Source organism: Falco biarmicus, chromosome 6 (assembly GCF_023638135.1).
Source record: "Falco biarmicus isolate bFalBia1 chromosome 6, bFalBia1.pri, whole genome shotgun sequence".
NCBI classification, from domain to species: Eukaryota; Metazoa; Chordata; class Aves; order Falconiformes; family Falconidae; genus Falco; species Falco biarmicus.
The window spans coordinates 53,513,326-53,534,442 of record NC_079293.1 but is presented as its reverse complement, the minus strand read 5'-3'; the positions used below and the strand labels follow the sequence as shown (position 1 = coordinate 53,534,442).

Sequence of the window (21,117 nt, the reverse complement as noted above, 5' to 3'; positions counted from 1 at the left end):
GCAGGCTCATGAAGCGTACTTGATTTATCTGCAGTTAGGAAATTTTGTAGTATTAAAAACAATGTATTAGCGGCGGGGGAGCAAACAAGTTCTAACATCTATTACTACAATTTGAGAGACAAATCTTAAGCTATCTGAAAAGCCGCAAAGGAAATTTTCCTGGACCACCACTGTATACCATGCTGTTTGTACACTTAGCCTACTACAGATCATACACCAGAAAGACATCATTCCATAAGAAACACATTACGGATGCTACCAGTAACAGTGGACATTATTAGGGATTTGGTGAATCTAACATTAATTAGACAATTAAGCTGACAGTAGGGCTTTCAGTAGTTAACTGATATAAAATCATAGCTCTAATTGTATTTATCAGGGAAACCACTGCAAGGAAAAGTAGCGATACTGGCCAAGATGAAGCAAGCAAAGTAAAAGCAAGCTACCTGACATACATAGCAACATACATTTGAGAAGCAAAATTCATTTAAAAAAACCTGTTCTACATTAAAATTTAGGAAGAGATTATAAAAATTACCCCACAGTTCAGCATAAGAAATGTATTCACTTACATTGTTTTCCCTTAAAAAGGAAACTTTGTAAACTTACAAACTTACAAAGGTTTCCCTTTCTAATTGCAGTATGTTTGACACTATCTGCATTACTTATCTACATTATTTATATATATTATTACTCTGAAAATGTCTTTCTTCCACATTTTCCTATGAACCCCTCTGGTGCCAGCCAAACATATCTGCATTCCAGAGATATCAGAGATGAACTTGTTTAATTAAATCTAGAAAAAATGCAGTTTGAACATGGCCATAATCTGAATAAGGGAGACCTGTATTTGGAAAATAACAACCTATGACAGATGTGATGGGAAACACAGCATTGCAAGCTCTATTCTTCATTGCCAAAATCATTTGGAGACACAAACTGATTTATAAAATGCTGTATAACTGAGTTTAGAAGAAAAAAATAATATAGTAAAATATAATCTGTAGTTTTAAATAAGCTTTGCAAGATTTAGCAGATGGAAATGAATGCCAGGAAAAGTTCATTTGACAGTCTAAAGAAGTGCATTTCACTCTATCGTAACTTTAGACGGGAAAACTTCCATGGACTCAAGTTCATTGCTTAATGTTTTCCTTTGATGCAGTGAGAGTAATTAAGACATTTCACATTTACAGGAGTACCTGTAAGCACATAAATAGCATATACAACCTTACAATAGTTTGTATACATGTTATCAGAAAAATAGCATTGAAAACATACAATTCCAATTGCATTTTTGCCTTGAAAAATGTTTACTTAAAATCTTTAATATTTTCCTTCCTTTTTTTCCAACTTAGGCACAGCACTTGGTGTATACGGAGTTTCACACTTGCTTAGTTGACAAGCAAAGTTAGTCATTTTCCTGTTTATGTGGGTCAGCAATAGGGAAAACATTAAAAATTGGAAAATGTGATTCTAAAACCACAAAAAAAAATGGTAAAAAGGACTCAAACAAGGAGTACCCAAAACAACTTCAACTCATATTTTGGAATTAATTAGATATAAGATTTCCATTTACACCAAGCTTCTATATGCAGTAAAAATACTGAAGAACTGAAGCAACAACCACTCAAAGCTCTTCCATGTCTCTGTGAACTGGGCATCACAGCTTCTGCAGGAACAGGTATTTTCCATAGTGAAGTTACCTACTTTTTCAAACTTCTGGCTTTTTAACCATGAATCTCTACCAGAGATTCTGACAGTAGACTCAAGGGTTTTAAGTTTAATGGCCATTTCTAGTCTCACAAGTATAACAGAAGGGAGGAACCTGGTATTTTAAGTATTTATAACTGTCCACTCTGGAGACCAAAACACTAGCTTTATGGAAGAATACAGAAGCTGAGGAGATGAAAAACGGGCAAAATTTTGTCACCCAAGAACAAACCAGTTCAGGTGCAAATCAAGGCACATTAAGCAGTGCATGAATGGCATTTCTGTTGATATGTGGCATAATAACTAGACTACACAACTGATGTTTTATAACAATATTGATTCACACAGAGTAAAAAAAAAAGTATGATACTGCAGAAATACATCCAGATAACAGTAGAGAGATAAAGCAGGTATTGCTAACAAATTTTACAGGGAAGGAACAACAGTGTTTGTAGTGAGAGACACAGCATAAACAGACATTGTAATTTTGTGGTCTAAGCTTGCATTTTTACACCTACCTGGCTTCCCCCCATTAACTTAATTTCTGAATTTCTACATGTGCTTCCTGTTAGCATTCAAGCTCCTTTCATCATCAGTAACTGATACATTCTAAACTGTTTCTTTTGCTCCCACAATTTTGGATTTGATACACCTATACTTCTGATGTTTAGACGTCTTAATAGTTTCTAGAGCTGAAATGCATTTGTTTGCAACTGCAAAATGCTACTGTCTTAGCATTGTCAACAGCCTTGCTTTGAGTACTCAAGTGCAAACTTCAGGTAGGACTTAAAATGTATCAATTCATATACAACAGCACTACAGCAGCAATCATTCATTCTTAAACCTAATAGGATTAAAAAGTTACTCCAACCATACCTTCCTGGCACTCCAGCAATCACATCACATCTGAGAACTTAAAATTCTGCACTTCACCTTCTAAAGACAGAAAAAAACAGCTGAAGGTTGATCTTTACCATGACCTGAAGGCACTGAGATAGAAGACCACTGTAAGAATAAGGGGAATTACTGTCCCCCCAGGATCTCTAGTTCTTCTGGAATCTCAAAAGTTCTGACTTTCATAGATGATAACAGTCAATTATGAAAATATGAAAATTATTGCCTTTGTATTGGTTTATACTTTGTCTGAAAAAAAAAAGTAAAAAAAAAGTGAACCAAACTAATGTTGAAGACCCATAAAAGAAAACTGAGAAAAAGCCTGGAGTGTCACTTTTTCCAGTGTAGGTGTACAGCATGTATGAGGAGAATCTCAAAAAGTATCTCAAAGGATTTTAAAAAGCTTTTCATTGCTAGTGACACATTTTTCCCTGAAATAAGCCACTTCCTTTCTAAAACCCACACAGTACCTCAGCGTCAGATTCATAACTTCTTGAAGTCTGTGTATATATTTTTCTTACACAAAACACGGAAGTCTTAAATTCTCATTACTTTCCATGATTTAAGATATAACTATATCACCAGTTCTGTCAGATTTCAAACATTTCCATTCAGTAAAGAACACATTCTCTTTGCCACAGACTGAATACATGCCATATCCGAGTAGTATTAAATACAATGGGCTCTCATCACTACAGCAGACATTTGAGAACTGTCATGTTACAGAAAAGTGAGCACAGCCGATCGAAGTTGGGGAGAAAAATTTCTTCTGAGCTACTCTGGTACAAATAATGGATTTTTCAAACGTGCAAAACCAAAGCATTAAGGGCCTAGTATGATAAATTGAAGTAAAACCTGAGGGACTCTAAGCTCATAAAAATATATTGTACATCACCATTAAACTGCAGAACGTTTGCTCCTCCAGGATTTCTTTGGAATTCTCCCTATAAATAAAATCCAAAAAGTATCAGTTTGTTTTTTCATCTAAGACTCCTAACTTCACTTGTCCATTAACCACAGATGTGGTTAATAAATACAGAAGAGATAATTTATCTGTTAAAGCACAGTAATCTGCATTCTGACATGTTGCACTCAGAAACAACTGCTATGAGTCCACCTGTAGCATAAAAAGACAGAAGACAATTAGGTATTTGTCCATGCACCAAGAAACACCCACCATTCTGAACCAAAAACAAACCTTGCGGCATTTGACTGAGTGAAAAGAAAAAGCTAATTATGTTAAGTCACATTGTGGTGGTGTTTGTGGAATTTTTGTTTGTTAGTGGTGTAAAGCAAAAATTAAGGAAGACAGTTATACAGGAGAGGCAAAAGAAAAGAATTCCAGAAAATTGAAAAACAAAAGAACATCAATAAAATGCAAGCTAAGCACCTACTAATTTTACTTGTGGCTTATATACTCGAAACTGCCCACACTGTCTTAATAGCTACATCAAAAATCTGAGTACCTGCAGCATTAATAAAAAACATAAATAAAAAAATAAATGCCAGTGAAGAAGCTGCTCCTCTATTAACAGCTAAAAGCGAAGTAGTATAGTCCAGTATCTAGAAAACTAGACTAAAGCTTGAGACCTGTACTCTATTCCTAGATTATCTGGCATATCATGAGTAAGGCTTTTCAGCTTCCTGTGCCTTACTTTCAACATTAACTCTTTACTCTGAAGGTTGTTTCTTATGAAGTATTTATACATATAGCCCTGTAGAGGCCCTGTTCTTGGTGCTATTCCCGAGAAATTACCATAAACCAAAACAGCTAGTGTCCCCACAAAGACAGCTCAACTATGGGAATGACTTCACCTGAAAAAAAAAAATAATTATAGCTTCCTTGCTACTCTAATTACAGTCAAAAGACATGCTCAGTTCACAGTAGTTTGCATTTCTTGCAAGGATTGCACATTTACAGATATCTGACCTCCTTCTTGCTCGGGCATCACTGAAACAAAAAAATCTTAATGTCATAAAGTGGTTCATAATCCCATTAATGGTGCCCAAAATGGAAAAGAATCTGGCTCACTCACCAGCATCTGTATTAGTTCTACAATACTAACACAAGCAACAAGAAATTAAAAGGTAGTTTAGCCAGAAAAAGTAAGCAAGGAAAAAAAAAAAAGACAAAGAGACTCAAAATAGCCAATTGAAATATTAAAATAATGTCCATCTTCATCAGCTATTATCTCCATACATTGATGTGACGAGTAAATAAGTCACAAGCAACTCTTCTCCAAAATCTCCATATTCTCATAAATTTAAAAAGAAAAAAGACAATTTTCACTGCATCTTCATAAGTCTAATTCTTAACAAACTGTTCATGAGTTCTCTTCCAAAATATATCATTTTAATCTCTGCAGACTACAACCATTTTACAGGTCATTTTATTACCAGAAAGTTGTAGAGAAGGGCAATAGGTTATTTTCTAAAAAGACCCTATGAACACTAAGCACCCAAATCAATTATTTGACCAACAAGCCACTGCCATACCTCGAAAGTCACTGACAATTGTTTTTAATGGCCCAGTTTTAAGTATGCAATGTAACATGTCCATAAACAAAAAAAAAGAACACCTTCATGATGACATAGACACTAGAAACCCATGAACAATTTCATAAGTGATTGTTGAGATTAAGAGTTCTTAAAATTCACTAACTGCAATTAGCTCTTACTTTGGGTAAAAATGTATACTTCAACAGTCTGCATAAAGGAGCAACTGGCTGTACACTACAGCAATGCTAAAATAGAGATCCATTCCCACCAAACTGCATTAAAATAGCAATTCAGAAAGAACAAAAGAGCTTTCTTCAAGAAATAAATAAATCACCATTGGCTTTGATTTTCGTTTTCATCACATTGTTTTCTAGTGCAGAATGAACACACAAAAATTTTTTCTCTTACTTCCCCGCAGAAAATCCTATAAGGTCAAAACCATTAGCACACACAGAAGTATAAATAACTTGGACTAATGACATTTCCTCATAATCTAAATAGTATTTTGGACACAGTGAATTGAACATAAAATCTACTGAAGAGTTTACCAGCTGTCTACACTTCACACAAACCAAAAAAGGATACCTTGTCCACAAACATTCAACTCACTTCCAAAGAAACAATAAAACAGAGAAGCATCCCCTTTCAGCACTTGATAGTTTATTTTTACTGCATGAATTACAATGTATTGAAATTTTTGCTTTTTTCCTCCCAATCACAATTCATAATCAACTTTTAATACAAAAACACTTCAACAACTCTGAAAAGCTGAAAACTTTAGATTTGCAAGAGACATGAATGATTGTGTGCATAACCCTGAACTACTGCCCTTGTATGTAGCTTATTTCAGTATTTATGCATTTCATAAAGACAACCTATATCCTATCTTCATAGAAATCTTTTGTATAGCTATTCATTATTTCCAGTAGTAGAAGTTGCTCTTTAGCTTTTTGCATAAGTGTAGATTTTCAGGAATTACCGATTACTGAAAAATGTATTTGAATGACATGATTAGAGGAAATAGGGCAAATTACAAAATTGCAAGGACTACCTCACTGCACTAGTTAAGTGTCTTAGAAGTAAGATTTTGAAATACTATTGTGCAACAGTTCCAGAAATTCAAGTAGCTTGCTGCCTCTGAAGCTTAAGACCCTGAGAACTGTCTAAACAACTCAATGAGAAATTACTCATACTGTTATTTCTGAATAGGAAGTAAAAAAACAGGTATGTGAAGTTTTAATCCCATAGGGTTTTTTTCTAATGTGAAGCTTATACTCCTAACAGTATACTCTTCTCAAAACAAAACTGTTTCCTGTTGCAATTAAAAACCAGCTAAACCTAATTACATTAAATCACATCCCAAAAGGGTACAAAGCATTAATATTTTTTTATATCCCCATGGGGGTTATTTTCCTATACTTCACATACTGTGACTTTCAATTTGCGCTAATTTTCCAAAACAAATTCATATAGAATCAGCTAGAAAAAGGAAACCTAAAAGAGAAAAATGGAACAGGTATTGAGACATTTTAAGAATTCAACTGTAGTAGCTCTAATTTCCACTGTAACAAAGCTTGAGAACTAACTTCAGACAGTTGATTTTTCCTTATTTCACTGATATCCTTTCCTTTTTAAGATCCAAATAAGGTTTAAAAAAATGCTATCAAAATTATCTTAATAATAAAAATAAAAATAAAATATAGAATTTACAAACCCATTTCTAACCAAACGCAAACCAGAGCCTCAATATGGTGTCTGAAGAAACACTAGCAGATGCTAGTTTTTGCCTTACTTTCTCCAAAGGAGTCTTCCATAGAAAGAACGAACTATGCCCATGCAAACCTAGACAAGAATTGGAGCCCGTTTCCACAATAGATACAATTATTCTAGAACATGTAATCACAACTGTTTCCATCAGGTAAGTTAACAAGAAACTGTAATTAAGTCAGTCCTTTAAGAATACGTACTTTATTTAAAAGGTAGATAAAGCAATACCCAGAAGTCAATTTTGTATTAAAAAATATTCAGCAGCCACGTTAAAATTATGTACAAAATAAATTTAATGTACAAAATACCTTAGAAGTACACAATCTGAATACTAGAAGTAGTAGGTCTATGTAGCTTAGTATTCTCTTTATGTCCATATGCAAACACAGACACAAGTACTTTACAATGTTAATATGTGAATTCCAAAACAAGTAGCACAACCTGTATTAGACAAAGATACCCACTAGCTGAAAAATGGGGGGTGGGGGGGTGGGGAAATTTATATACATACATCAATAAAATAAGCTCAGTGTTAAGCATAAAGTAGATTTATTAACAAGAATTCCAACATTCATTAGGCAGAAACACTTCAGCGCAAAGGCCAAAGACAGACTTGTTATACAGAAGTGCCATATGCTGTAGTATCATGCAGTATTCTAAAACAATTAAACCTGTCACTAATGACACAAACCCAGTTCTCAGTAAGGAAATTAAAATATCTGCTTCACTTAAAAAGCAAATATAGTAACACATTCCCTTTTCCTAATAAAAACAAAACTGTAAGATTTTCCAAGCATGGAAATGAACAACCTCTACTGAAAATTCATTGGAATTTAGGTTTATCCACCACTTAGGTACCTTCTGCAGTGTTCAGCCTGCAGGTTTGTACTAATTCAACACTCACTTCGGGATTTAGGATTGCAAACTGAAGAAAAATCCCACCCCTACTTCTTATACACTAAACAGCATGTATTGCTTCTTCAAGACCACTAACAACACTGACACAAATGCAAATGAAAAAGTATTTATACATGAAAATTTAGCTATATCACAAGATCCAAAATTGTTTACCGAGGTATCAATCCCACAGTAAGATCTACAATAAAGATGCAATGCTGATGCCCTTTGGCTTCAGTCACTTGTTTCAACTTTGATCTGCATGAAACCTATGGCAAAAATGAGCTCTGAGTACTATGCATTGCCACCCACTACTTGTACATACTTTCCAATGGAATTCATAGCACATACATTTAGGTGTATGTCCAGTTTACATTCCAAAATTATTAAAAAATTGTAAGAAGTGTCACGCAAAGAAAAGCAGCCAGGGGAATGAGAAAATAGACCAAAATCAAGGACAAGTTCAGCAAGAGTAAAAGGAAAGATTTCTAGAGAAAAACAAAGCTATTCAAGTGAAAATTTAAAAAAACCACAAAAACCAAACTGCCATGTATTAGAAATCTCTACCTACATTAATTAGTGCCTCAAGAGTATTTGGAACATAAGTAAGCAAAACCACCTAAAAATATACCAGGCATGATGATGCCAAACTTTGCACTAATACTTTACTTTTAAAAATTTGAATTTCTCTACTAGAAGAATATATATAATTCTGGAAAAACTGAACTTTAATTATAAACTCTCCAAGTAGGACATTTTGCCTCAGTGGGAAAAAGAGACTTGAACTTTTAAGCAGTAGGAAGTTAATATTTGGAGTAACTACAGAGAAACTGATCATTGAAAAGCATTCCATACTGTTCAAAAAGCAGAATTTACTATTAAGACTAATTAATAAAACAACCAGTGTACCATCAGTATCAGCCAGACTTCTGTAGGAAGTCTTCCAAGAAAGTAAATAAATTCTGGTCCTGCCCATGAACTTATCAGATCATAGCATGTACCCTGGATTGTATTATTTACACTTCAGTTCTTTAAGGCACTCAAACTAAGTAAGAATACAGATAGCTAGATTAACATGTCAGCTAGAACATAAACACTGCAGCACTGTCATTATATAAAACTTTTATTAGTAAGGGTAAGAAATATTAATTTCATTCAAGAGGTCAGAGGTCACACTGTTCATAGTTCTAAATGACAATAGCATCAACTAGACAAACAAGCAAAATATACAGAACATGAAATTTGTACCTGAGAGCACTGGAACATGTTTTATTTTTATTTAGAAACAAAACTGTAGTGCAACCTGACTTTAGGAATAAACCTAAAGCTTTTGTCTGCTTTTTGATTCAACATGCTCAACAGAAATTAGATTAAAATTGTATCTACTGTTCCATACTAGCTGCCAAGTTTAGCATGAATAAGCGTATGGCAGTATCTGAACAAACATTCTTCTAGTTGCAGCAGTACTTTTATTGCACTTATTGCTGTTCAGAATCTAAAATACTGACACTGACACTGGAAACATACTAAAAGTAGTAGTATTTACTAAAAGAGAAGTTGAAATACACATGTAGTTACTAATTTGACTAGAAGGGGCACCAGAATCTGGTAACTATCAGCTAAAAAAAATTTTTCAGAATGTCCCAATTCTGATCGTCCATTTAAAGATTCAAAGTAACAGCGACTGGTGCAAACAGTTGAAGAGAATACATTTCCATTACTAAAGAAAGCTTTCTTCAAAACAGACAAGAGGGAGACACAAACAGCACTTACACTGCCCATTTTTTTTTTTTCAATTGAGCAAACGCTCATGCCAATACTTTTCCAAAAAACCTGAGAATAAACCACAGAATCCTAGCTAATCTTCCAATGAAATACATGTATATGCCCACAAAATAGCGGATTCCACACTTTTGACAGCTGATGGGGTGGAGGGGAGGCACACAGTTTTAATTGCTTGCTCCCCTGAAAATTTGGTCCTATCAAAAATTACATGTCCTACCACAAGTAAAACCATTAAGACCTGAGGTTAGCGAGGCTTTTTAAAACTAAAGGTATTTCTGTTGTAATATTGTAATCAGTATAACGATAGAAGAGAATAATGACATTGACTGAAAACATCAACTACAAGACTGGCAGTTTACCAGCATACCTTATCAGAAAATCTAACTTTAAGAATATTTATTACATCAGTCATAATATAAACTGAGGTTCCTGCTCCCCAAACTATACACACCATATAGCAAAACTAAATTACAAAATAATAACTGTGTTCTTCCCAACAAACTGTATCTTCAACACCTACAGATGTTTCAAGAAGTCTAATGCTGTTTATAGAATTTTGTGCATGCAATATCTATAGTAAAGTTCAAGACTTTGCAAAAGTTAAAAATGTTATATTGTCAGTGAAAATTAGACAAAAATAAAGATATTCAGTGCAACAGCTTAAAAGTTCACATACAAATTTGCTACCAAACAGTGAGAATGTAACATGTCAATTAAAAAAATAAAAAAATCCAATTCTGCATTATAAATAGGTCCTACATAATTAATATTTTTCATATATCAAGACATAAACACTGTTTCTTGGAGGGGTTTGTTTGTGTGGGTTTGGTTGCTTGGCTGGTTTGGTTTTTTGCTTTCTTTTTTTTTTTCATTACTCTCTTGTGAAAGCTTTTTTTTGGTTAGCTTTCACAATGTCATCAGGAGATGCTGATTTGAAGTCAAATGGTGTTATGGTTATTATAGGACCAGTTTCCTTGGGTTTTACATCTTGTACTTGTCTACTGTATAGGAAAGCCTTATGTATACCAATTGTGCGCCGCTTATAACCTTTTGGAGGATAACGGAGACACAAGGTTAAAGCAAAAGCTGAAGGTCTTGCACGCAATGCCTTTATCCATGAAAGGGACAAATCCTGCCTCTTAGAAGCAAGACCTCTTTTGGGTTTTTTATCTGTTTTGGCAAAACCAGAATATTTTCCTTGTTTTTCTTTTAAATGTTTAGATTCAGGGCTCAAGACACTTGACTGTCCTACCACATTTTGTTTTGCAGAAACATCCGCATTTTTTACGAGGACACTTAAATCAATGTTGATTCTTTTAGAGGGCCTTAGTTCAATTACATCAAGCATGGGGAAGTCTGTCTGTTGTTGAGTTTTGTCTACTTCAATAGTCTCTGCTATTAAATCCGAGAGTGATAAATTCTCAACCTCCTTTCGTGGAGAAACTTTGGACAGGACTAGAGAAGACAAAGATCCTGTTAGCTCTGGCATCCCACCTGAAGTTTGAGGTTGACTTACTAGTTGCGATAATGGTGAGATTCCCAACTTTGTATCAGTGAGACTTGCTGTTGACTGGGTATAAAGGTCAGCCAAAGAGTAACAGTGGCTAGCACTGCTTTCCTGGTGCTCCTGAAGTAAGTCAGCCAACATTGTACTTCCAGACCTTAACACTGGCAAAGCAGCCGTATCTGAAGAGGGGCTTTCTTGTTTTCTACTTTGCACAACTGAAGAAAAATTTTCAAGTTCATTATTTCTATTTACAGTATGACTGACTTTGTTATCAAGAGCCAATTTTCCTAAAGCACTTGTTAAACACGGAGGACTGTAAAAATACGCATTACTATTACGATCAGAAGTATCTGAGGAAACAAGAGGAATGCAGTCTTCAGGACTCAGAGAATCACAAAGCACATTCTGCATTGGCAAGGATTTCAAGTCCTGTGTTTCCTTGCATTCCAACTTCTTAAAAGAAGAATATCCAGATGGGTTACTTCCTATACTAAAGTAATTATCTTCACTGTTAGAAATCAAATTTACTGTATTAGCACTTTCTGGTAGTTGATTCTCTGCCTGTTTATTCACAGGTTCACAAAACAATTCTTTACATAAATCATCACTGAAACAAGATGACAGAACAAGTGAAGAGGATTTCAACCCTTTCCTTTCAGATGAAGGTATATTGGATTTTTCAGCATTAAGGAGTATTCTGTCATTTTTAATTAGAGAGTAACAAGCTGAACCACTTTTGGCTGTCAGGTTTCCAAACCCAGGTTTGTTGGTGTTGTCAGCAACACTTTCTGCTGCACAAGAGAAACCACCTGTATCAATACACATTTCTGGACAACAAAGTAAGTCTCCTTACCTTACAATAGCCAATAATTTTCAGATGCAAATGCAGTCACAACGAAATATCCATTTTTTTAAAAGTTGACAGCAGCAACAGAAAAATCAAGGAGAAACATGAAAAGGCATTTAATTACTAAGTGTTATCCAAAGACATGCAATGTTATACAATTAAATTATGGGTATCTACTGAAATACCTAAGAAACTGTAAGAACCAGCAAAGTATGCCAGTAAGGATTACAAAGATTTAAACATAAATCAAAACAAGAAAGTTAATGTACAGATACTACCAAAAAAAGGGTGGAACTGAGGATGGGAGATTATCAGTTCACAAATAATGGAAGTGCTTAAAACTTAAAGATGTTGCCCAACTTTTAGGACACTTATTTATTCAATTAAGTTATATATTAGAAATCAGAAATGTACTGTGAACTGTGGATACTCGCAGTTTGAATTTAAACTGACACTAAGGTTGTTACTTTGACTTCTAGCTCAAGAAAAGCTACTTTCCTTTAAATGTTTTTAGAACACAGAAATAGAAAAGTTCATCTTTTTTAAATTTCTAATAAATTTCTAATGTAATAACAAGCATCTTCACAGCCTGTAAAGCCAAAATTAAACTGTACTTAGAAATGAATCATCTTCAGTGTAAACAATTAAATAGAAGTATACCTTTTGTTGTCTTTCCTACAGTCACAGTGTCCTCATTCTTGGTCTTCACATTTTGCTTACTGCCTTGAGAAAGCACAAGATCCAAAGCCTTCTGTACATCAAATTTACTATCCAGTACTGCTTGCACCATTTTTTGCTCTGGTACAGACTCTGCCAAAACTTCTCTCATTTGATCAAGGCATGAATTAAGACGGGCTAAAAGAGACATATGACTGTTATAAGCTGCACAAAAAAAATGTCTTAAGTGGCCTAACCACTAGCACCACACATCTGATTAACAAAAACAGGAGAAAAATATCACAGTAAGAGATAAAACCTTTAGAAATTAACTTTAATCTCACTTACTGCCATGATAAAGTCTGCCCCCGAACCCTGCAGAATATTTGAATAATTCCAGATATTGCTATAAGGAACATATCACCAACTACTATTTATTAGTCTATAAAGTCTCAATATTGAAATCCTTTGATGTTGTGAAATTAAATATCTTCACTGTTGAGAAGCACAAATAAACAACTTAAAATTATCCGAATTTAATAAGTCAACGTGGAATCCCATTGAACAACACAATTCCAGTGTTTACAGATGTTATAATTAACACCCAAAGTAAAACAGCATTTTCAGAGGCCTCAGGCCTTAACAACTGAAAACTCTGGATCAACGCGCCAGGTTTTAAACTACCTGTAATCTTTACCTTTCCTAAACCTGTAATACATTTTTTGGCTGATAAAATCAATTCTCTTTGGAGCATATTTCTGCAACCAGTATAAGCCTTGTAAGACAAGTTTCTTAAGTCTTGACTTGCCACACACCAGGAAGACTGAAAATTCACCAGGCTGCCACTCACTGGAAGTAGTGTGCTGATCAGACATACAAACACAAGAGAACAGAAGAGAATCTTCCTGTGTATCATAGGTTCTGCTAGTTCAGATTTTAGACAACAGTAAGTGAACAACAGGAAGACTACTACAGATTATTTATTTGAACACCTTCTCAAAGATGGTGATGTTTAAAGAACTTTGCTAAGGGAATTTGACACCACAGAATTCCAACTGGTTACTCAAATCAGCAACCTCAACCTGTAATCCAAATAGCAAGGCAATGCACTCCAGATATCTGCTCTGCAGAACAAGTACTGGCACAGCCCTGGCACAATGTGCCAGTTGGCCATTTTACTATCTAACATTCAACAAGGCCAATCTTACCAAACTCTCTGCAGCCAGATGGACCGCAATTAATCATTTTGTGTTAACGGCCAACACTGCACACTATACCAAACATTACAGGTCTTGTGGGACAACTGCTGTTTTCACAGCAGAAATGGTTATTTCTAGGTTTCTTTACCATCTTCTTTTAGTCCAGAATTTTACCTTCCTTCTTTCTTCAATGTCAATTCTTAACTGTTTGAGTCTGTCAAAAGCATTCTGAAGAGCCAGGGTACCATACTGTATCGTCCAGATCACCTGTATCCACATACTGATTCTTTCAAACTGCCCTCTACAGCATTATTTCCTGCTGTAAAAACATGTCTATTACACCCCAATTTATCATGTTTTACCCGTGTGTCTACGCATTAGCATAGCTTCTACCAATTTACTTGACATGGAATCTAGATTGTTTCTATTCTGTCCATTGTTTCTGAATTTTCTGTAACTTGTTTTAAATACCACATTTCATTCATGTATTTTATTGACTATTCATTCACCAACACACTTTACTTTGAGCTTATCAAGATTTTAAAAATAATCCTCGTTTTCCAAAACATTAAAACCTGAAGTTAACTATTAATACTTGGGAAGGATACTTGTGAGTATTTCTCACAAAGCATGTAATTAAGCCATCAGGAAGCAAGTTTAAAAAACTAAAGCAAGTATTTTGCCCTCAACCACTCAGAACTCTGCTTGTAACGTGGAATTCACAGCTGAAGGACAGAATAGAAACCAAATGAATTCAAAACAGGGTAAGAAAAGATTGCAGAGGATACAGATATCTGAAGATATTGGCTACTATTTCAAGGAAATGCATGACTTTGAAAACCTCTGAAATACTGCTAATTGCCATAATTTGGAATGCAATACAAGCAAAAAAAAAAATCATTCTACAACTACTCCATTTCTAATACTCTTCCCTAAGCATCCATTTGCTGTATCAAGACCTTGAGCTACATGGATGCTTGGCCTGAGCCAGTACAGTTGTTCTTATGTATGAATTTCACATCAAATCTCACTGCATCTAATAAGAAACTAAAACATGTTTCAAAGTATGCAACCAAGTACTATACAAAAGGCAGTTACAAGCTTAAAGAATCACCACTGAAGCTATCTAATTTCATGGAGAGTGGTGTTCTACAAGATTACGAAGTTGTGAGCAGCGTCAGTCAAGTTACAAACATTAATTTAAAGCTATTTTAGTAAGTCCTTAATTCATAAAATAGATTGTTTTGAGAATTATTTATTGTCTATAATTACCTCTATCAACGTCAGTCAACTGATGATTAGATGTAAAATAATCAGCTGTATCATCTGTACCTTCATAGCCATATCCTTCTTCTTCTAATGGCTCAGCACACATTGCTGGTTTGTCTCGTCTGGAGTAGATAAACTGAGCTGCTGCATTAGGCACAAAACAAAGTATTAAAAAAAGTCAAATCTTTTTTCCTCCTTTAAAAACAAAACATATCTGAAGGGGGAAAAGTGTTAGGACGCTGCCGTTGCAGTGGTTTCAGGGGTGGGGAACACTACTGTATAATGATTACTACCTGAAGACTGTACAAAGCTTACAACAGTTCATGCTAGAATATAAGAAAGTCATCCTCACAGTGAAACCACAGGCTGGGCAATATCCTCATATCCATGTAATGCAGTAATTCTGCATTATTCAATATTCATTCTGCATTATTCAAGTTCAATATTCAAACAAAAGAATATGCCCCAGGTTCAAAAAAGTAGTATTTTCTATACCAAATTACTCTCTACGGCCTAATGCCTTCAGAACCATACTCCGCAATTATTTTTTTACCTCAGTTACAAGTAAAAAAAAAAATTATCATGAAAATACCATTGCTTTCACAGTATGGCACTGTCAAACTACTGATAATTTAATGGAGTTAAACACATTCTTCTCTTCTTGGAATTTCATTAGAAATACAGCCCATGAGTTAAAACATATTCACACAAAACTTTAAACAAGTACATAATTCCACTCTGATTTTGCAACACATTAAGACATATATAGATAAAACTTCTTGTTGAACATGAGACCTAGTCATTACCTCTCTCAGAAATGTACAAAATATAATGTAAACAAATTTCCTTATGTTATGTAATACGCTCTCCAGCTCTAAAACACATACGTAAAGCATTTGTATATCCAGCAGTAGTATAGCCTTAGCAACTGTTTCCCAAATGCATACCATTCCAAATTCAATCACCATAACTGAAGGAAGTATTAAAATATTACTATACAATCTAGATCAGATTATTTTATAAATGAAGGTTAGGTAAAAGGAATTCTTAGGAAAATAGCTGTGCACAAGCAAGAATTAGTTTTGTAATATAGCAGTTTATACTTGAGTAAAAAGTAAGCATGTTGCATGTTTTCATCACAAAATACAAGACTACCTTAATTCTTCTTAGAAAGTGTCTGAAAAATTCTAGCATAAAATGCAATACTTGGAAATTGAATGCAAGCAATCTGCTGGGGAATGTGACTACAAATGATAAAAATACACACCTAGATTCACTAACCAAAATCAACAGGATGACAGAGGAACAGATTTTTAAAGACCTAATTAACTCAAGTACCTGTGGCAAGAGGACACAGACTACATCACAGTTGCAGTGGATTTAGATGTGGCATGGTTACCTGCAACACAGCTTCACATCAGCCTCAGCCATACTATTTTCAGAGCCTACTCAGCTCTAGAAACACTGCCACCAAATCCAGGAAAATCTTGCCAGAGATTCAACTGCAGAACACAACCTAATGATTCTACAGTTGGACCGAATTCATCTGGGCTGAGACGCTCCAATTACATCTTACCTGAGCACACAGCATCACTGTTTTCATACCTACTTTGCAACATTACAAATGCCAGAAGGCTTCTTAGCTCCATGAGATCTTGCATGAGAACACAAGCCAGTAAGGATCAGTGCTGCATCCCACAATAAGACTCCCTCCCCACATTTACCCAAAGTTGTGTAAAAGACAAATTACCAGGTGCAGAATCATAACTGTTAAGCCCAGCTATATCTTAATAACAATTCTGAAAGATACCAAACGTTTCAAGACTACCAACACATTCAGATTTTTATATTATCAAGTATATTCTGACCATCCAAGACAATATACTTGTTTGACTGAAGATGTGCCCAGTTGTCTAACGTGACTTCCAAGTACAACAATGCCTCATGTTACCTAACTGACTTGAAAATTATTATGGCCGCTAGGCACTCTTCAAAAGTTTCACTAGCTTTTAAAAACCGTTTTATACACAAATAAATATCAGAGTAGGCATCAATGGACAGTGCTTATAGGTAACCATTGGAACTAACCTGTTGAAGGAGAAATGCAATAATCATCTTCTACTGATTGGCCATACACATCATCATCTTCAAAATCTATGAAGCAGAAACAGTAAGATTAGTCTGCACAATTTCTAAATACTTAATATTATAATTCAAAGTGTAGTTTTTACACAAGGTTTTAAGAAAGTATGCATATCTAATATTCCAGAAGTGCAGGTAAGTACTGTTTATTTACCTTGGTAAGAAATTCTGAGTTACAATAATGTAATTTTAATACTCTATTCATTAGGAAAGCTGAAAATTTTCAAGGGTTGCCATGCTTCACACTTCTTCCTTCAGCATCTCCTTTGGAAGGCTGCCCACACAGTCCAAACACAGCTTTCTACAGTTCCACAAATCTTCACCCACGGCACTTCTCTTGATATTTCTGCTTGACCTCTCAACAGTCTTAACCACAAGACAGTTCAATTACAATCCCTACTCCAACAACTCAGGATTAGCACTGCTACTCCATACCTGTCTACTTCTCAGCTTTCCTCTCTAGTCCATCCTTACGGCCACACACTTTTTGAGTTCAGCAAGGCAAAAACACAATTCACAATTCCCTTTGAACATGCAAAGTTGTTTCAGCCAAAAAACAAGAACCTTATATATTTACTTAAATATAACCATACACTTTCCCCATTAAAGAGGAATCAGTTATGAGGAAACACAAAGAGAAAGCAAATCACATTCCCCTCTCCCAATATCCTAGTACCATGTAACCTTGAAAATAAATTTGTAGTTTTCACTAACTAATAAGGAAATACATGAAAAAAGATGTTACTGCATACACTTGGCAGTTTCACAAACAACATGTATTGTTTGTAATTCTAAGAGCCAGAGAAAAAAAGCAGCTAACAACTAAAAAAAATCTGCACTGGATACCAACTTATGGACCACAGAACTGGGACATTACAAACACTGTACACATCTATAAAAGCCTCAGAATTTGCAGCACAAAAGGTTCACTTATCTCAAACTCAACTTAACTCTGTAATTTTCAAAAAAACACGAATGAAAAGCAGTAGCTAAAAAGGCAGGCACAAGTATAAGAAAAGTTTAATGAAGGACCCAGGAAGCTACTTTGGAAGTTAAGTATCTCAGGATAAAGAAAACATATTATAAGCTTGTTTTGACTGATTGTCTTTAAAAAAAAAAGTGCACTGTTAATCTACTTTTTGACCACTGTCTCCTGGTTCCTTGCTAGGACCAATTAATCTATAAAAAGTCCAGAGAACAGCTATACATTTTTTTCAAGGTAAGATCCCTTTTCATAATTTGGCCAATACTTGGAGAGTGTCACGGGGAACTCCAAAATGACTTGTGTGAATGGTTAATTCAGATTTAGTACTAAGTGAAATCAAGGTAAGTCTTGTCAGTGTGCATTATCTGAACTACCTGTATATCCTATACTAGTTTAATTTCTAGACTAAGAAAGACATCTCTGTGAAAATGGTTCACCTTTCATTGACCATAAAAATGATCATTAAAAAATGACAGAAATTACAGAATAGAACCAACAGAAGCATTCCACAGTATCAACAACTGTATCACCAACATACTCTCTGCTGGAATATTACCATACCTCAAAAAGAAGAGAGCAGAAATAGAATATGGTCAAATAAAGGCCACAAGATCCAAGACCTCAGAAGCCTTCCTATGAAAGGAGACCAAAAAATACTGCAAATGTTTACTTTAGAAAGGATACAAATAATTTGGCCAGACAAAGCATTACAGAATCATAAATGGCATAAGAAGAACAAATGGCATTATATGAAATAATAATAAAAAAAGATGACAGAAGCGTACTTCATTTGGGATAAATTATTGTAAGCGACTACAGAAGTTGTACATGGTATAAATACAAAGACCACACATATACATACTTCTAATTAAACCTTACGCGTAATGCAATAGTAAATTTACAAATAGCACTATCAACTTAAGCCTCATATGACCGCAAATTACTATGTATGTCAGCAACCTCATTAGAAGAGATTCTAATCACAGTGTACAAACACTGAAATAAATTCTACAGAGTGGGCACCCAACTTCACAGAGACAGAGATTCAGTTGAAATCAACATTTCAAGTACTCTGTGATGAAGAAAAATCTCTATAGAGGATGAAAGAATGACACAGTAAAATCCCCAATCCAGTCTAAAATGTTGCCTATAATGGGTAAATTTGCACTAGTAAAACCTGCAGGGTAGGCCACACAAATGTCACAGTTCACATGGATTTACATGACTTCCCCAATTCCAAGACTGTGATGCATAACCCAATCTGTGCTACTATAACACATATTGACATTGCATCTGTTCACTCAGCAGCAAAAGACCAGAGGTAGGCAGAAGTATTTCCTGTGTTTTTTTACCTATCCTGACAAAGTGAGGCAACAAAATAGCTGCTCCCACACCAATATCAACTGTGGTCCACTTTTCCACAGCCCAAGACAACACAAAGGAAGCCTCTGGAAAAAAAGTGCACAGTTCATAGTTTGCCTAAGTTAATGGGTCAGGGCACAACGCAAGCTTCAGTACTGCAGGTATGACCGAGTTCTTACACAAGAGCTTGTTCATTCCATGCACACGGAAGTTACATATGTCAGAAAGGTGTCTGAAAAACAGGGTCTTCCTCAGGTATTCAACTCCATCTTCAAGAACTACATTTCTTCTACAAAGAAGAGCTGCTGCCTCATGTCTATTATTATGGCTGAACAACAGCAACAATTTGCTAGAGTTAGACTGGGAACACAAATTTTTAAGTTTCACAAGACTAAAGAAGGGCAGGTTCAATTGCACAGAGGGTCACTCCCACCCGCCTGAAAAGCAGTCAACTTCGGCAGCTTAAGGCAAGGCAGGTAAGCCCTGCCGTGGCTCGGCCTGCGCGCCAAAGCTGGGCTTTGCCCGTGTGAGCCCCGGGGCGACCTTGGCAGCAGGATGCGGCCCCGGAGGGCAGCGGCCGCGCGGCCACGTGCGCCCCACCCGCCACTCAGGCGGGAGGCGGCGGGGGGGGGGGGGGGGGGGCTGGGGGCGGGGTAGGGGCGGCGAGGCCTCTCACGGAGCCTCGTCCAACCCCCGCGGAGGGGAGGAAGGGGAGGCGGCTGCTTCTCCCCTCCCACCGCCCTCGACAGCCCCCCGCACCCTCCCCTCCACCCGCGCGGGCCCCGGCACACCTTCCCGCCCGCGGACACCGCCGCGCATAGCCGCGGCGCGGAGGGCCCCGCCGGGGGAAGGCGTGCGGGCTGGAGGGGCGCGAAGGGGCCGGCGGCTGGGACGGTTCCCGCAGCTCCGCCGCCGCCTCCTGCCCGCCACTACCTTCGTCGTAGTTATAGCCTCGGACGTTCCTGTGTCGGGACATGATGGCGGCGGCGGCCGCCTCGCTCGCCCGCGGTGGTGCTGGCGCGGCGGACCTAGGGCGCCATGTTGATGTCCGGCGGGGCTGGCGCTGTCCCCCTGCGCAGGCGCGCCGCGCGCCCGCCCGCTCTCATCGCGCCCTCGCGCATGCGCGGCGTCTCCCGCCTCGCCCGGCCGCTCCCTGGGCGGCCCGTCGCGCGGGGCGAGGGGGGGCGGCTCCTTACGCTGCTCGCGCTCCGCCCCTGCGCCGGGCCGGTGGTGACGTCAGCGGCTGGCGCGGGCTTGCCTGGCGCGGCAGGAGGGCTGGGGGAGGCCGGGGAGGCCGCTGCCGTAGGGCCCGTGCCGCCCGCCCGCGGGCTCCCTCGGCTTCCTCGGCTTCCTCGGAGGCGCTGAGGGAAGGGCCGCTGCGGCCCCGCGCTCCGGGAAGTTTTTGCGCGCAGCTTCCTCCGGTAGCGCCGTGCTCAGCCCTGCGTAACGCGGAGCGGGCCCGGCCCCAAAAGCGGTGGGGCCTGTACGCCTCACCGGCCCCCCGGCGGGCAAACTGCCCCGGCCTCGCCCGGCAGCTATCCCACCGCTCCGCCAACATCCCACCACAATCCCACCACCCCGCCACCGACGCTGTCAT

The 21,117-nt window shown here is 37.3% G+C and overlaps 1 protein-coding gene across 8 annotated transcripts in view; it reads right to left on the bottom strand.

The window, feature by feature from the left end:
- Positions 1-20,647, bottom strand: part of HBS1L (HBS1 like translational GTPase) — a 61,070-nt gene extending 40,423 nt beyond the window's left edge. The window contains exons 1-5 of one of the 8 annotated variants that reach the window (XM_056344121.1): positions 20,454-20,598; positions 18,720-18,791; positions 17,120-17,185; positions 15,035-15,175; positions 12,567-12,761 (exon numbers count right to left, since the gene is read on the bottom strand). In XM_056344121.1, coding sequence (XP_056200096.1) covers positions 12,567-12,761; positions 15,035-15,137 — 298 coding nt within the window. In that variant the 5' untranslated portion in view covers positions 15,138-15,175; positions 17,120-17,185; positions 18,720-18,791; positions 20,454-20,598. Of the gene's footprint in view, positions 1-2,586; positions 2,634-3,499; positions 3,525-7,145; positions 11,908-12,566; positions 12,762-15,034; positions 15,176-16,369; positions 16,431-17,119; positions 17,186-18,719; positions 18,792-20,453 lie in introns of those variants that run through there. The other 7 variants (XM_056344120.1, XM_056344119.1, XM_056344118.1 and 4 more) reach the window with 7 other exon arrangements.
- Positions 20,648-21,117: the final 470 nt, after the last annotated feature.